The sequence below is a fragment of the Lepidochelys olivacea genome (assembly GCF_965140295.1).
Source record: "Lepidochelys olivacea isolate rLepOli2 genome assembly, chromosome: 6".
NCBI classification, from domain to species: Eukaryota; Metazoa; Chordata; order Testudines; family Cheloniidae; genus Lepidochelys; species Lepidochelys olivacea.
In genome coordinates, this window is record NC_140416.1 from 30,125,701 (window position 1) to 30,143,827 (window position 18,127).

General features: G+C 41.7%; 1 protein-coding gene across 12 annotated transcripts in view; it reads right to left on the reverse strand.

Moving 5' to 3' along the window:
* The window catches only part of DENND2B (DENN domain containing 2B), a 297,272-nt gene that overhangs the window by 50,456 nt on the left and 228,689 nt on the right, over positions 1 to 18,127 (reverse strand). For all 12 annotated transcript variants that reach the window (XM_084630242.1, XM_084630241.1, XM_084630235.1 and 9 more), the window contains 3 exons: positions 8,231 to 8,308; positions 3,517 to 3,657; positions 314 to 462 (listed from right to left, as the gene is read on the reverse strand). In XM_084630242.1, the coding sequence (XP_084486368.1) occupies positions 314 to 462; positions 3,517 to 3,657; positions 8,231 to 8,308 (368 nt within the window). The remainder of the gene's footprint in view (positions 1 to 313; positions 463 to 3,516; positions 3,658 to 8,230; positions 8,309 to 18,127) is intronic.

Sequence of the window (18,127 nt, forward strand, 5' to 3'; positions counted from 1 at the left end):
TGTGCTCTTATGAGTGCAGAGATTATTCACGGATAGGTAAATGTTTTTATCCCCATTTTACAGATGGGGAAACTGAGATAAAGACATGTTTAGTGGCTTGCAGCTAGTAACAGAGCTTTTCTATTCGACAACTGCAAGCTACAAATAACTTCCACTGGAATCAGCAGCAGTTATTTTAGTGCCTCATCACAAGTCTGTGGAGGGAGAAACCTGACTTCCAGCAGTCCCTTTCTCCATCTCTGAATGCCCTTTGTATCATTAGACAATGCTGGCTCCAACAATATGTTACAGTTAAAGTTCCTTTGCCACTTACTTGAGCTTATCTGCTATAAAGATCACGCGTCGCTCCAGCAGAAGGGAAGCGAAGATCCTGATGATCTGTCGTACGCTAAGGCACTTGAAAAGACATTCAAAGTCCACGTGTTCCAGACGCGAGTCCATTGGACGCCGAAGTTCTATCACCTGAATGCATACAGAGAAATGTAAGTGAGGTTAACTGGTCAGGCTTCACTAGCTCTTCAGATGCCTTTCATCCATGCCTAGGCCACATGGTATGAACTGCCTCATTCCCTGCGCTGAGGAGAGAGGGGACTTTCACTCTCACGCTCTCCTTTGCAGAGAGAGACTAAAAGGAGATGCACACTCCAGAGCAACATTCTATTGCACACCTCCTCACCAGGTTACGCTTGCAAATCTTATCTGCCTCCCAGAAAGAAACTCTCTGTGCAGTAAATCAGGCATCATTTGCTAGGAGGAAATAGTCCTGCTTTATAAACATCCACTTTGAAAATGGGCAGCTCGACTGTGTCAGCAGCATAAGGCAAAAAACTTTTTCTGGAGAGTCAGGATCATGGCTTGTATGGCAACATCTGACAAGTTCCACTCTGTCCTAGTTTCCGTCCTGCACCCGTCCCCTCACATCTGAGCCCCTTTTCGCAGATTTATTAGGTTGATTTCTTCATCTAAGATTTTAACCTGTGGGATTGCATGATCCCTTTAACATCCAGCCCTGTGCGAGCAAGGTTTAGGCTGGGACATCAAAGACGGTGGACAGAAAAACAAAGAAGGGTAAAAAACACATAGAAGAGTGCAGAGGGAGAGAAAGATATAGAAGGGCAGGGCAGCAGCTGCTGACCTACTGACGCTTGGAGGAACTAGGGTAAACTCATTGGAAATGGACAGCTGGAAAATACTGCACATGACTTTACCAAAAAAGACCCCACTCCTTATACTCTATATAATATAGGTATTATTTTTTGTAGATTAAGGCCTGGTTGAAATCTCAGAGAACACATCCCCAGGACCATAATCATCTATGATACTACCCATCCTCCTGTGTGTCCTAAAACCACCACTAATTTATTGCTATATAGTTCCAGATTCCATTAACATTATGGTATTGGTTTGAAACTGAATTAGCCCTTATGAAATTGCTCCAAAACAACACTGCAGTTAGCAGCAGAGTGCAGGAGAGTGGAAACAAAATGGATTGATACCAGTTCTTTTGTGACACCATTGTGCTCAGGGACAGGATACAAACAGAAGAAACAATGGGGAGTCCGGTGGTACCTTAAAGACTAAGAGATTTATTTGGGCATAAGGTTTCCTGGGTAAAAAACCTCACTTCTTCAGATGCATGGAGTGAAGAAAGTCACGGTCACATCCATATTGTGTAGAGTCAAATCTTGTGATTAGATTTTTTTAGAAACCCAAAATATGCAAACAAACATTCTCCCATTGTAACACTACATATCCACCACCCTACCACTGCTGCAAAAATCAGCAAACATACCATTGTTGAGTGATCGTGTTTTCCTGACTTCTACTACCAGTGGGGTAAATGCTAGCTCCTATTGCTTTAAGTTTCATAAAGGTGACCAATACTAAGACTTAAAACATTCCTCAGCATTGTGTTTGAAAGCTTGTTAAGTCATGTAAATGCGCCAAATCATTGGGAACTAGTTATTAAGTTTCCAACACTATGATCTTGCTGGGGATGCACTGCAAGTCACAACAGTTTTCATAAACACCACAGACATTTTCTGTGCTCAGTGACGTCTTCTGCTTCTATCTGCTCTTTATGCAAGAATACAAGGTTTGTTTCCCAGTTAGTTACTGTTTGCGTTTATGCCAGAAGTGTTACAGTGGAAGGACCAAATTCTGTTCTCAAGTAAGCCAGTGCAATTCCACCTAAATCAATGGGGTTGCACTTGTGTAACTGAGAACAAAGTTGAACCTAACTAAAGTCTTTTTGATCTGCTGCCTGCTTCACTGTACATGTTTGTTTCCACGTATTAAGGTTAGCATTATCAATATTTTTGCATGGAAGGGATCTGGCACATGAGCTAAATGGGACACGACTACAGAGCCAGTTATCAAATACATTAGCATCTAGAAAGCACCATGAAATCTTGCCTTTATTCCTAAAGTCAGCCCCTCAGAATTCCGTATGCTTTCCACAGTGTGAGGATTGAAGACTTCAATGTGCCTTACAGGGCACTTTTACAAGGAACGCTTTTTGTTTCAGCCCAAAAGACATTATGGTGCAAACTGTAACATCACTGAAGTTACTGGCTTTAGGTCACCAGAAAATGTGATCCGATGTAAAAATTAAAAATAAGCAGAGAACTTGACAGTAAAACAGAACTCTAAGAAGAAAATCACCTTCTTTTTTTCTGCCATTCATTCAGCCAAATTCTATTCTCCATAATTCTACAGTTAGTCCACCCAAATAAATGAATGGAGTTATTATGGATTTACACCAGGAGTACACAGCAGAATTTGACACACCAAATGGGCAAACCCTCTAGTTAAAAATGACTTTTTTTAACAAACACACTAACATTGATATTCTCTAGTAGTCCACATAATCTACAATACTAGGTTTCCATTGGACTTTTACGTCTTGCATTTTTAACTGAGTTTCTGTAATAAACACACACACACACACACACTTTAAAAATCCATAAGATGTTTTATAAAGCCTACTGTTCCAAATATAGGCCATTGCTTTGGGGGTCAGGTAAATGACTATTTATTTCAAAACCCTGATGTTTAAAACTCACCAAATGCTGCTGGCAAATTCTTAAGCCAATTCCATATCACTAAACAATGATGCTCTTAATAACTTCTAAGTTCCTGATCTGGTGGAAGTCATAATGGAAAACACTTCATGGATGACTTCTAGCTTGCTAATACTGCAATAAAGTTTAGCTACATCATAGCTCTTCTGTTAAATACACAAGGACTTGGAGAATGTTGGAATTTTTAAATATGTTTTTATTATTAAAGTTCCAGAGAACTAACAAACATATTAAAATATCTACCTCTTCATAAAACTGGTTCATAATAATCAAAGGGAATTATTGTGTATAGTAATTATGCTGCTGTTTTCCAGAACCCTCCCGTGACATTTCATGATTCCTCCATCCTCATCTTTCTCACTTTGGCTTCTTTTTATTATTTGTGGAGTGGGGGTGTTAGGTTTTGGGTTTAAGGTTTGCAGTAGCTTTTTACCTCATTTCCAGCTCCAGGCAGAAAAGTCTTGACTTTGATTGTCTTTCCAGGGGCAGGAAAAGGAGACTCCATCAGACTCCTCATAAATGGATAAACCAGGGCAGCAGAAATGCCTCTTCTCCTTTCAACCTCATCCAGGATCTGATCCATCACAGTCCAATGTGAAAGAAAGAACATTTCAGAATAACAACATACATTTCTAAAGCATCTTCTGTCCCAAACATTTACCAGACTACATGCCTAATTCTTCCCTCATGTGCACGTGTTCAATACCATTAATGTCACAGCAGAATCAGAGGGGCTGCATGAGTGTAACTGAAGGCTGAATATGGAGAGAGAGAGAGAGAGAGATCATGTCATATCTATTGATAAAATGCAGCCACCTCTGGGATGGAGCACAGAAGGCATCCTGTGTCAGTCACACTTCAAAGCAGTTTTTAGAAAGGTAAGGAAAAAATAACATATCCACTGGTAACTGTAGGGAGACTCCACAGAGACAGAATGTGATTGGTAGAATTGGACTTTGGCCAGGACATCAAGGTTGACATCTTTGCTCTTAACAAAAGTGAAATGGGATTCCATGACTGCAGGACCTCAGTTTAACATATTCGGATTGTATACAGCGTTTCCTGCTTCAGATTCTGAAATGAGGAGACAGTGATCGCTTCACAATCCCTATGTTCAAAACAGAGCTGACCCTGAGTGGGTTTTGTGAAGCGTGCCCTACTCTTTACATAGGATGTCTGCATTAATGTCATTTTCCATTTGACATGGCACAGAATAGACAATCTAGCTGTATACCGAACAGATGGAAGTCCTTATAGATTCAGAGGATTGTTTTTCTCTTCTTCTTCTCATTTTATTCACGCAAGCCAACATAAATTAGACCATAGCAAAGTTTTCCCATATTAAATAGAACATGATGATGATAAACCTAAAGAAGAGGGGAAAGCAAGCTTTAAAGCAGTTAGTGGTTTGACCTGGAAGACTGATCTTTTAACCACTACTCATGAGCAATGGGCCACGCAATAGTTAGTCTGTCGAAGCCAGGCACTTTCCCTTGTTACTGTTGGAAATGCTTTCCATTGAAACAGAATGGGAAAAGCTACTTAACTATAAGCTGGAGAGTTACAATAATAGCTAAATGACATCAAAAGCCAACAAAGGCACTAACTGGAGCATTGCCTCCCCGCCCTCTTTGCAACAGGAATGGTGAGTCTAACAAATACCGAGTACTTGCAGCTCCCATTAAAGTCAATGAGAGTGTGTGTGTGTGGGGGGGTGATCATAAAAGTTTATATTAATTTCGTTCTTAAGGTAACTTGCTTGGGTGACAACCACTCATTCCAGCTTAGAGAAGCTCCTTACTGAAGGCCAGCCCAGTGGCTAAGTAGCATTGACGTAATACTATTCCTTCTGTTCCCTTGGCTACATCTACACTTAAACCACTAGAGCGGCACAGCTGTAGCCCTTCTGTGTAGACACTCACTACAGGATTGGGAGAGGTTCTCCCATTGCTATAGTTAATCCACCTCCCTGAAAAGATGGTAGCTAGGTGATGGAAGAATTCTTCTGCTGACCTAGCACTGCCTACACTAGGGGTAGGTTGCCTTAACTACATTGCACAGAGGTATGGATTTTTAACACCCCTGAACAATGTTGCTAGGTCAACTTAACTTTTTAGTGTAGACCAAGCTGTAGTATCTCCTAGGCAAACCTTTGTGTTGCTGTCAACACTGGTCTCCTTTTTTGTCGGTGCTAAGTGATTCTTTACATTGTTGGCATTATATGCTAAATATAAATGAAATAAATCACATACTTTTAAATTAGATACAGTCAACTGAAAGCTGTTGGGGGAGCGACTGTGTCATGTTATGGGTTTGGACAATGCCTAGTCTAGTGGGACCCTGATCCTGACTGCCAGCACAATACAAATAATATATATTTTTAAAATAAAAAAAATTTGGACGAAGACATCTCATGAGTCTAAAAATGGACAAAAACATCTGCCAAGACCACGACTGCATGCACTGGCTGAGTTTGGGAGTGAGGAAATCTGTGGTTCTCAAATCTGTCTTTAATTAGATATCGCCACAGTGAACAAAGAGGGCTCCAAGGGGAATTAAAATAATGCAGATAATCAAAAACAAAGGGCTTTTTCTGCTTCTCAACTAAGTAATGTACAAAGTTTAATATCTCAGTAGTCTCTCTCTCGTCACGTTTTTATATGAAGGCTGCAGTTTCCTGTTTTGTCTACTTATGCTAAGTGCACCATCATGATAACTTTCCTCCTTCCCATTAGTTTTACCAAATCGGGGCACCTTGGTTTCGCTTTTACAAACTAGGAAAAAGGGATGTTCTCACTTTCTCTTAAGAATCTTAATCTGCACCAGGAACAAATCTGTTCTACAAACTGGTACTACAAACGGACTCTTCTTTTTTTCATTTAAGAGCTGATTCAGGGCTGTAGCACCCCATCTCGCCAGGTGCTGAATACCTTCAATTCAAACTCATATTAGTGGGAGTTGAGTCTGTAATCTCCAACTAAGACTAGTTATTTCTGTGTGAACCAGACGCAATGGCTCAGTGACCACATTAGCAGGAAGAAGTGAGTAGCTCTTCCCTAACAGTGGGACGAGCCTATACGTTCAATGGGCGTTCTACCCACACCAGGAATAAATAGAAACTTCTGGATTAGGCAAAATGTCCCTAATGTCACCAGTGTTTGCCTTCTTCCTTTCCATGATCACCTGGGAATCACTCCCATTGAAGCCAATGCAATTCTACCAGTGTAAAACTAGTACAAGTGAGAGAAAAAAACAGACCCTCACTACAATTTAACTATATGGCTGATAAGGAGGAAACTGATATTTGGGGTAAACTTTTCAGCCAGCCACTAAGTGAGCACATTAAAATGATATGCAAGCTCACATAAATGAAATTATTTGCATATGTCAATCAGGTAGTTTCATATATGACTAGCTAATTTGCATCAAATGCCCATTTACATGAGCAAATGCAAGGTTTGGGCACAAATGTGCCAACAGAATTTTTGCAATTCTGTCCCATCTCTGGTATTTTCCGGCATAAACTCTCCATTCTGTGGACCTGTGCACACTTCATGTCTTCATCTTGACTGATATTTTTGGCGATTGTGCTGGCAGCAAGGTATTGTAATGTTTAATTTTGTATTATCTGCGTCATCTTTTTCCCCACAAAAACCTCAGAGAACTGGGCCATCATCAAAGTTAGATAGCAACAGCAAAAAGAGAAGGAAGAGTATCATGACATATCTCTGTATCATTAGCTTTCACAAACTTTTTGTTACCTCTATTAACCTATTCCAGCATAGTGTTTCTGCATCAGTTGCAATCATCTTTATTTAGACTCCAGTTATGTCAAGCGGCTATTGGAACAGCCCTTTGGTTTGACCTTTTTATAAGACGTCATAAGCAGGACTGGTCTTAACTACTTTCATCTGACTTTTTTTAAAGCTTGATTCATGTTAATCAAAGTTTTATCCTGCGAGGCTCAAAACATGCTTATATGGAAGATAACATTCTGTATGATTAGATCATGTGAATTACGTAAAATGTCATGATTATATCAAATCCAAAAACTAACCTCACAACCAAAAACTAGCCAACTTTATTCAGTAAATAAATAAATAAAATATTATTATTAGTTTGGTCTTAAGGTCTGTAAAACTCCCTTAGCTCTGACTGTCAAAGTGATAAGTACCTTGCAAACAGACACATCATTTACAAAACACTGTATTCACAGATGAGCTGAAAACTGTGCGACATGCTACCAGGGATTGTATATTTGGGGGGCAAGGGGGGAGGTATTCACTCAAAGTCAGAAATATCAGTGTCCTCTCACAAATCACACTAAAATCCTGGTTGGTATGGCTCTATCACGACTAAATGCTCACTGAAGTTGTACAGGATGTGCCCTTGGATGTTAGAGGCACTACGTTGGCAGCAGCCTGGACATTTCAAACTCTAATCAAGCAAGAAAAATATTTCTGACTGCTTTGTTTTATTTGAATATCCTTTTGTCGAATGTAAAAAGAATGTTTGTGGTACTGGAGTACACTCTGAGTCAGCTGCTTCTTTGACTATCAAATGCCTCAGCCTTACTTCAGTGTTTAATCAGCCTGAATAAGCTGTTTATTGTCTTGCAACTTCTGTACTAGGAACTTTATTCCTTAAGTAAACCAGATCAAAGTATGATGCAACTTTGGTGTCAAATTTGTTCCTTCTAATTAGATTATTATTGTTAACACAACTTCTTGTGATGGAAATATCCCACTACAATAGAATAGAATCCACTTATGGAATAATCTTGATTCTTGACCTCATTACTCCAATGGGGGAAAACTGGTGTAAAAGTGGTACTGGCCCATCATTTCAAACATGCATGCCAAGAATTACAGGTCAGAAGAGAATAGTTTTAGAAAACAATGGAAAAAAGCCTCAGGCAGCCAATGCATACGAACACCCAGATGTTTTTCAAATCAAGATTTGCTTCAGACACAGCAGTAATAAGACATTCTTTGATGTACCCAATAATAATGAAATGTCTAAATGTAAAATACTGTTGTTGCCCATCAAATTAAAAAATTCGGTGTGCTTGGTTCATTAATATACACATTTCTCAGCGTGTAGTCGAATTAAGTGAAATATTGGGGGAAAGGGAAAAGGAAACTTACCTTGGAAAATAAGTCAAAGCAACCTAGCCGGCTGATGACACAATATACTTCAGGTAGACGTGGACCTTTTCCACTTGGCTGATAACAATGAAAGAGAGACTGAAATTATATTTTAATTTTGAGCCACAAGGAAATACACTTATGTAGCAAAATGGCTTGGCTATTGCACTAAATCTTTTGCTATCCATTTCTTCACCAAATAGTTATTCTTGAAAAAGCATTATATTCCTTCCATAAGGCAGGAAACTAAAAGGCCTCAAGAATGCTTATCACATTGTATCGGAACTGTTCTCCGATATCATTCCAACTCGCAGCCATACAGCACTGTTACAGATAGCTGAAACTTGTGTCTCAGCAATTGCTCTCCTTTATTCCTTGAAGCAGTAGAAAGAGTGGGGCTGCACACGGGGCTGAGTACCTGCAGGAAAGGATGAGAATGGGAAGGCTAGGGGAAGGTTTAATGGTCATTTTTGTTTCCCAGTCACACCACAATGGTCAAAGACTGTTTAACTCAAGATTAGTATGATCAGAGAGCTAAACAAAGACGTGCACAACCTAAATCCAATAGGGTTTTCATCTAGATCCTCCACATTAGTTGGGGGCTACTTATTTGCACATGCAAAAAACATGCAAAACTTGAATAATCTAAATGGTTAAAAGTGAAAATCATGCTTGACATACAAAAACATATGAACAAACAAAAGTTACTAGAGAATTTGATGTACATTCCCCTCTTGAATGTACATCAAAAGATGTATTTGTAATAGGCCTCATCCTCCACTAGTGTAAATTGCCATTGGCTCCATTGAGCTGAACCCAACGTATCGTCCACATATAGCTCTTAATTGTGGCATTTAGCCACAGCTCTGCATTGGGGGCAATGCAGAACCACCCCACCAGGAGCATTGGTAAGAGTCGTATGTATGAGTGGTGCCGTGCCCCTAGAACAGTCTGATAGCACAGACGAAGAAAAAGAAGCATCCTTCATTGGGCAAAATCTCTCTCTTAGTGGTGAGCTATTCACTGAAGCCAATGGCCAGTCGTCAGAGTCTGCCTAATTCTGCTCCCATTGAAATCACTGGCTCCACTCTGAGTTAGGCCCGTGCTGAGCACTTTGGAAAATCCCATCTGAGTGGGAGTGAGTTCCCTGGGACAGAGACCAAGTCTTCCTTTGTCCCTCAGACTGTGCCAAGCACACTGTCAATATTTAAATAACAAACAGCTGCAATGTACAGGGCATGTGCAGAAGCTTTCCATTACATTTTTAACATGCCGAATTCCAGTTCTGCTATCATCTAGTTTGAGGTTGAGCAATTAAACCGGCACAGAGAGATATTTTGCTGATTTCAGGGACAAATAGAAAGGCAGCAGAAATTAGAAGAAATCAGGAGTTTCCCTTTTATCCTTTGTATCTCTGCTCTCCGCCCCAGGTTAAATTTGTTGTCACTGAACAATAAAATAGTAATAATCATAGAAGCTTTAATTTCACCCAGAAAAACATTGAGGACCGTTCTTCACGGACGGATGTTGGGCAGATCCACTGACTACTTATGGCCCAGATTCAGGAACAGGATCTTACTAAACTGAGCCATAAGTAGTCAGTGTAGTGACTGGGCTACAAAACGGCAGATGAAATTCAATGTCAATTAGTTTAAAGTAATGCACATCGGAAAAAATAAGCCCAACTATACATACAAAATGATTGAGTCTAAATTAGCTGTTACCACTCAACAAAGAGATCTTGACGTTATTGTGGATAGTTCTCTGAAAACATCCATTCAATGTGCAACAGCAGGCAAAAAAGCTAATAGAATGTTAGGAACCATTAGGAAAGGGATAGATAATAAGCCAGAAAATATAATGCCACTATATAAATCCATGTTACGCCCACACCTTGAATATTGAATGTAGTTCTAGTCACCCCATCTCAAAAAAATACATTAGAATTGAAAAAGGCACTAAGATGGGGGGGGAATGATTAGGGGTACAGAACAGCTTCCATACAAGGAGAGATTTAAAAGACTTGCACTGTTCATCTTAGAAAAGAGACAACTAAGGGGGGGATATGATAGAGGGCTATAAAATCATGGTTAGTGTAGAGAAAGTGAATAGAAAAGTTATTTACTCCTTTATATAACACAAGAACCAGGGGTTATCCTATTAAATTAATAGGCAGTGGGCTTAAAACAAACACATACAGTCAACCTGTGGAACTCATTGCCAGGGGATGTTGTGAAGGCCAAAAGTATAAATGAGTTAAAAAAAATTAGATAAGTTAGTAGAGGATAGACCCATCAATGGCTATTAGCCAAGATGCTCAGGATGCAACTCCATGCTCTGGGTGTCCCTAAACCTCTAACTGCCAGAAGTTGGGACTGGACTACAGAGGATGGATCACTTGAAATTGCCCTGTTCTGTTAATTCCATTCCCTCTGAAGCATCTGGCACTGGTCACTGTTGGAAGACAGGATACTGGGCTAGGTGGACCATTGATTTGACCTAGTATGGCTGTCCTTCTGTATCCCTATTCAGGAAAGCACTTAAGCATGTGCTTAAGATTATTCCTGAATCACCACCCATGGGAAATCAGAGACCTGATCCAAAGTCCACTGATGTTAGTGGGAAGACTCCCACTGCAAAGGGCACTGGATCAGGTCCTAGACTACCAGAATGTCATCCACAGTCACTTGTATTTGCTACTGCCCTGCAGAGGGACAGCAGGTCCACAGATGGAAATGTCTTTGAAAGGTGTACTAGCCCGTTCTCCTTTTTCCATTGGGCACAGAACCATGACCAAAAGGAAGTCTCTGAACTCAACGAAAGTCACCTTTCAACAGATCAGTTGGCATGAGTGCTATTGAGATAGAATGCAGGGACTGCCCCAGAGCAGACATTACTGCAGGAATTCCAGTCTCTCCTTGTCTAGGAACTGCAAACACCCTGCACCAACCCACTGCGGACACGCTACCAAAGTACTTTGCCCTGCCATTAAAGAATTCCGAGTAGGATCTCAGACAGTGGGTCTAGTTCTCTGTTGCCCCACACCTTCTGGAGTCATTCTGCCTGTGCAAAATGAATGAAAAGCGGGTGTAAAATGTCAACACTCTGAGTTGGTATCATTTTACACCCACTTTGCCCAGCTGTGTAAATGATTACACAAGATGGAAAACAGTGGAAGAATCAGCCCCCCATATTAATGATACTATGACAGAGGAGAGCGACGTCATAATTTCTGTCTGCTTTTGCTTCCTTTTATATTTAATCAAAGTGGATAACGACCTTTCCCCTTTTATCATAATAAGTTGGTGGCATTTAGTTTCAGTGTCTCATCATTAGACTATGAGGATTATGCAAGCTGTTTCCACAAAGTGGGTTTATCATTTACAAGCCATGCAGAGCTGATTCAGAAGAAGCTGGAGGACAGCTGTGTTTTTTTAAATCTGAGAATCACAATGTAGTCTGGGACAGTCAGCAGGTGCCTGTGCTGTTATAATAAAGACCATGAAAAAATGCTGCACTTAAGTGAACACAGATGAGTGTATTTCTGAATCCAAACCTGCTCACCACACATCACATCTCTGAAAACAGCAGAATCCCTTTTTGTCCATATTAGGTATAAAACCCTTTCTAAAGGCATTGAGTGATTATATCAAGCATGTAGGATTTTGGTTAAAATCATTGTGTCAAATCTGCAGGAATGCCGAAGTCATGCCAGGAGTCTTGGACAGCTACCAGCCAAGAGCTATCTTACCGAGTGCCAGTAAAAACATCACATTCCTGGGTCATCTATAAGACCAGAAACAATAACCATGCAGTTTACTCAAAGACCCTGCCCTATGAAATATTATTCCCTACAAGTATCTTAAAGGTTACATGTCACTGAGTTTATGAGTGCTAGGCATCTTCCCTACTCATATTCATTATACATGATGCCCTTGTATTTTAGGGATTTCTCTTTGCCAATAGCAGAGTTTCCTCGGTACACATAAATCATCAAGTTTCAGAGTAACAGCCGTGTTAGTCTGTATTCACAAAAAGAAAAGGAGTACTTGTGGCACCTTAGAGACTAACACATTTATTTGAGCATAAGCTTTCGTGAGCAAAAGAGCAAATGTCTCAGGCTGGGGAGGCTCTCAGGGTCTGGGATCCTGAAGTGAAATGATTTACTCCAATTAAACATGACTAAAGTCAGGAGTTTGTAAAGAACAGGCATTAACCTGCATGATCCTGTATCAACAGGTCTCCTTGGCTGAAACTGTCCCTCTGGCTTAGAGTAACAGCACCTGCTTCTCATACTGTACTTTGTTAATTCCCCAGGAAAATCTTGTGAGCATGTGTGTTACATCTAACCCTCCGTGGCCATCCACATCCGGGCTTGATTTACCCTTTGCATCAGTGGTGGCCTCTGTCCCTGGGGATGGGTCCAATCCTAGGAAAGACAGATGGTGTTTGCACCACTATCCATCCTCAATGGTCCCACCAGGGGACGGCAGCTTTAACCTGCGAACATGGAACTCGGTCAGTGGATGTGCTGAATCAACCTATCTGGACAGCCTGCCCATGCCCACTCAGAGGTCAGTAAGTGCTACGTAGGGACTGTGGACAGTTGAGAATAGCTGGAGTGCCACCGCATAGCTCCTACACTGTGGGGAGAGGCAACATAGAGCCATTACACCAGTTCAATTCCAGCTGGAAAGACCCCCTTCACTGGTGTATTTCCCAGGACTATTTTTGCTTTACCCCGTCAGAATAACATAAAGGCTAATATCAAATGACCTGGCCTGAGGAGTTTGCAGAGGACACTCTCATAGTCAACCTGTGGAACTCATTGCCAGGGGATGTTGTGAAGGCCAAAAGTATGGCCATTCTTATATTCTTCTCTTGGCCCCACAACACAGTCAGGTGACTGTGGATAGGTATAAACTGTTGACCACATGGCCTGCTGCTTAATACCCCACTGCTACATCAAGCCCCTTTCTGAGTGTGGGGCTGTTGTGTAAGGAGCAGCTGGGAGTCAGCTTGCCTGCAGAGCTTATACTGCCCACTTCCTTGAGGAAATGGGGAGTGAAGCATTTGCAGTTTTTTGTTTTTGTGGGGCTGAGTACATTCTTAGTCTTAATCCAGCCCTGCTTGCAGGAATTCTAATTAGTCCCACAGACAATAGGACGCTGATTCCTGGGAGGATGAAAATAAGCCACCACGAGTTGAGCTGTGAAACAGAAGGGTGAGGATCAGCACCAGGGGGGTTCTGCTAGTTTTCTTGGCCAGCACAAAGACTGGAGCAGCCTTGCTGCACAGTGTTTACCCTGGACTTTGCTGATGCAAACCCTGTTTTCGCCTCTATTTTGAGATTATGTCTAAGGGAAACCTTGGCTCTTTATGCTAAAAAGGAGCCTGACATTTTAAAAAAGACCTTCCTTCCTGGGTGCTTGAAATCTAGCTGAGCTGTTCAGAGTCTCTAATCTACCATCTCACTGCCTGGGTGTTCACAGACACACACTGGGGTCCTGGCCCATGGCTGGGGCTCCCAGGCATTACAATATGACAATCAGTGGTAATCATAAAAATATGGTGATTGGCTGCGACTCTGTTTCTGGGAAAGATATGGTCTTGGGAGATCATATAATTCAGTACAACCCAGCTAGGGAAGAACTACCACCCCACAGCACAAGGAGCAGCTTCTGCAGCAGCCCAGCCGGAGACGTCTGGGGAGACGACATGGAACTGTAGTTAAGATGCTCTGTTCTCTCGGATAGTTTACTGCTGTGATTCTCCTTGGAGTGCCACTGGGAAAGGGCAGCTTGAAAGTTCCAGCCAGTATTCCCTGAGAGTGAAGCACAGGCTTCCTAGGAGATGCATTGACTCAATCCATCTCCCACAGCCCATGGGCCTGCTGGCTCCACCCACTTTCTGGTCTTCACAACAACAAAGATTTGGCAAATTTTCCACCATTGGGGGATTCTGCCAGCAGAACCCAGATGAAAGCCGGGAGAAAGTGAGACCCTTTGAGTGTATCTACATTGCAGCTGGGAGCAGCTTCCTAGCTTGGGTTTGCAGACTCACACTAGCTCAGCTCAATAGCAGTGTGGATATTGTGCTACTGGCAGAGCCACGCTGGGTGGGTGGGTCTGAGTTCCGGTGGCTAACCCAAACCTCCCTTGGCGCCACAACATCCACACTGCTATTTTTAGGGTATTAGCTTGAGCTGAGCTAGCGTCTGTGTATCTGAACTGAGAGGCTTGCTCCCAGCTGCAATGTAGACATACTCTTAGACTTTAAGGGGCTGATTCTGCACTGCCTGGCAAATGTGGAGAGTGGATTCGAAATGCTACCAGTTTGGAACTCTCCCCTCACTCACATCTGTGACAGCATTTCATACCCATGTTACACGCACTTTGCCCAGGCATAAATAGCTACATAGGTCATCAAGAAACAGGGCCTAAATTCACACATTTTTATTCAGTACATTTTCTAGGTACTACAGCAAGATAACAAAAAAGCCAACCAAACAAAAACAAAAACCAGGTACAAATACTGTGTACAGTGAACAGGCTACTGTGTAATATAGCTCTGACAAAAGCCAATTAAATAAGACAAAGTTAATCACTGGTGTAAAAATTGAAACTGACACTCTCTTGGGTTATTACAGGGGATAATGTACTAACCATACTAAAACAGGTAAGGGGTAACGTGACTGATATAAATGAGCCATTTTCTTTTACCTCAAAATGCAAATTCTCATATCAGATTACTAGGATTTAACATGGTTGTCTTAGAGCAGTGGTTCCCAAACTTGTTTCGCCGTTTGTGCAGGGAAAGCCCCTGGCGGGCCAGGCTGGTTTGTTTACCTGTCGCATCCACAGGTTCGGCCAATCGCGGCTCCCAGTGGCCGCAGTTCGCTGCTCCAGGCCAATGGGAGCTGCTGGAAGCGGCGGCCAGTACATCCCTCGGCCTGCACCGCTTCCAGCAGCTCCCATTGGCCTGGAGCAGCGAACCGCGGCCACTGGGAGCCGCGATCGGCCGAACCTGTGGATGCGACAGGTAAACAAACCAGCCTGGCCCGCCAGGGGCTTTCCCTGCACAAGCGGCGAAACAAGTTTGGGAACCACTACCTTAGATGTATCAGGTATTAATTGGAAAATGTCTTACTGTATTTAGAACTCTGTTTGTTATGGTACAATGGGTTACATTCCACTCCAATCCTGTTTTTAAATGAAACAGTGTAATATAAATATATGTAAAATGGATATACTGTAGGACTTTGTTGTACAAACAAAATATAATCATTACTGTATCCCTTGAGGTCCTTTTGCAGGGGGCTTTTATCAGAAAATCCTGGAAAAAAATCTAAGGCAAAATAAAATAAAAATAAAATAAATAGAGCAGTTCATATGACCTGCAAAAATAAAAATAAAAATAAAATAAAAAATGCCTGGTAATAAAAGACACAATTATCTCATAAATAAAGGACCCCCCCAGAAACTAAGACACAAAACATAGGATCATAGGAACTACCATGCTGGATCAGAGCCCTGGTCCAGGTAGTTCGGCAACCTGTCTTTGACAGTGACTATTACCAGATGCTTCAGACAAAGGTCCAAGAAACCCCATAGTTGACAATTATGGAATAACCTGCCCACGAGGGAGGTTTCTCCTTAGCCCTTCTGGGGAGGTTACCTTATGTCCTAAAGCACACTTCCAGTGTTTCTTATAGTTGAATGAGGCACATTACAGCCCAGTGCTCTCATACCCATAGTAAGTCAGGTATTGTGGGTTTTAGAAAAATAGTGCTTATATTATTTGACACATTCTGCAGTTCTGAAGTGGACTTAGGGCCTGACCCTGCACCTGCAACCCCTGTGCAGCAAGCCCATCAACTCCTGCTTTCAAAAGTTGCTTGGAAAGTTTTGCAAACAAATACCAAAACGGAATTAGACTAGAGAGCCAAAACTTGGCACATGTATGGCACCTGCAGAGTTTGCCTGGTCCCTGTCACAGGTACAAATCCCTCATTTGCTTGTGCAAAATAGGTCAGTGGGCATGTAACTGTGCAGCACAGCCTTTAAAGACACCATTCCAGGCTGTGTGCCAGCTGAGGCAACGCTACCCCCATGTGCTGAGATTTGCAATGGGGAGGAAGAGAAATCCTCCTCTCCTCCACAGAGGAGCAGTGGAACTGTGGGGTGAAGGCTACTTCACCCTAATGACCACAGCCTTTAGCATGGTCTCAACAACATCTGTTTCCTCTTCTCGCAAGGCACAGGGATCCACTAGGCTGTTCCTGGGACGCTCTGCAGACCTTCTATGTAGCCACCAAAATCCCATCTCTCTCTATATAGCTGACAGCACCAGTTTAGCCAGAGGCTTTCTGCACCCACAGCAGATGGCCCACCATTTGCCCCATAATGATCAACTACTTCGCTGAAGAATTAATAACCTTTAGCCTACAGCATTTTACTTATACAGTATCTTCTACACTCCCATCAATTTTTCATACATTTCCTGTAAAACCTATGGGCCAGGTGGTGGCCTGCTGCTGATCTACAGAAACCACAGGCACCTCAAAGCAGTGCAGGCAGTTCTTCATGCGCTGGGTTAGAACAGATCTGTACATCACCAGTCACTTCTCCTTATATTATTTCAGAACGTCTGATCAGCACAAGTGATCTTTCTTATTGTTTACCAGGATCCAAGACAAGTTGCCACATACCCTCCTAACATTCTAACTCATCCTGTGTTCAGTGTGATCTGCTCATTCAGATACAGCAATAGCTGCTAATGCTCTTCTGCTCTTGGGTGGTTCAATGGCCTTCCAATGTCTAACATTGCTAATTTGGCCACTGACAGTCTTTGTCATTCCGTGTATATTGTTTATGTTGTTCTAGCTTGTATGGGCGAGCTCTTCAAAAGAGCTCAGCTTTGGCCTAACTCTGTTCCCACCATTGACGTCAGTGGGAGCAGGCTGAGGCCAGTGCTGAGCACTTAGAAAATCCCAATCCATGTGACTGGCTCTGGCATTTATCTTTTGTTTTCAGTCTTTTCAATCTTGAAATGTCATTTAACTCCAGAGTCCACTGGCATCATCTGTTTAATTATTCATTCGGAATGATCCTTAATAGGTCAATATTTTAAAACATATGAGCAATCCCCCCAGCATGTGTCTTTAACAACCTGTCATATCTGCGCATCTTCAGTAATACTTACTATTACTTTATTCCACTCTATACACTCTGTGGTGAGTGCTGTGACCTAGTAACCGGTCTGAAGTACAGCTCTTTGCATCTTTTTAAGCTTTATATCTCACTCTGACTGTTAGTGCCATAACCATGATATTCTTTCCACAATGTGCTTTCCCATAGGCTTTTCAAGGATTTAATTCTCCGGATCATTCAGGTATGTTTAAATCTTATATACTTATTTCCTGCACCAATTATGTTTGTAGCAATGAGTTTACAAAATGCTTACTCTTGGAAAAAAAACAAGCCTGAATCTTTCATGACTGATTTTATTCAGTGGCTCGTCTGCAAATATTTACAAAAGTACTTTTTGTGCAGCTTTTATTTGTCCTTCAGATGATAAAATACTTTAAATATAGTGTCAGCATACATATCTTCCAGATTGCTTATCTCATTATTCTGCCAGTTTTCCCAATATGCTGATTTCTCTCCTGAAGTAGGTGAAAGGGCATGTCGTTCAATATCATCTCATATTTATTTTTTTCTGTATGAATTTGTAAAGTCTATAAATTTCTCCCCATAATGCACAAGTGTGTAAAATGACTGGGTTAAATGTCTGTTGGCAAGATAATTACATTTTCCTCAATATATCTTATTTTGGTCACATCAAATCCCAAACTAAACCAGGAGCTAATGCCTTGGATTTCCACAATCAATGGTA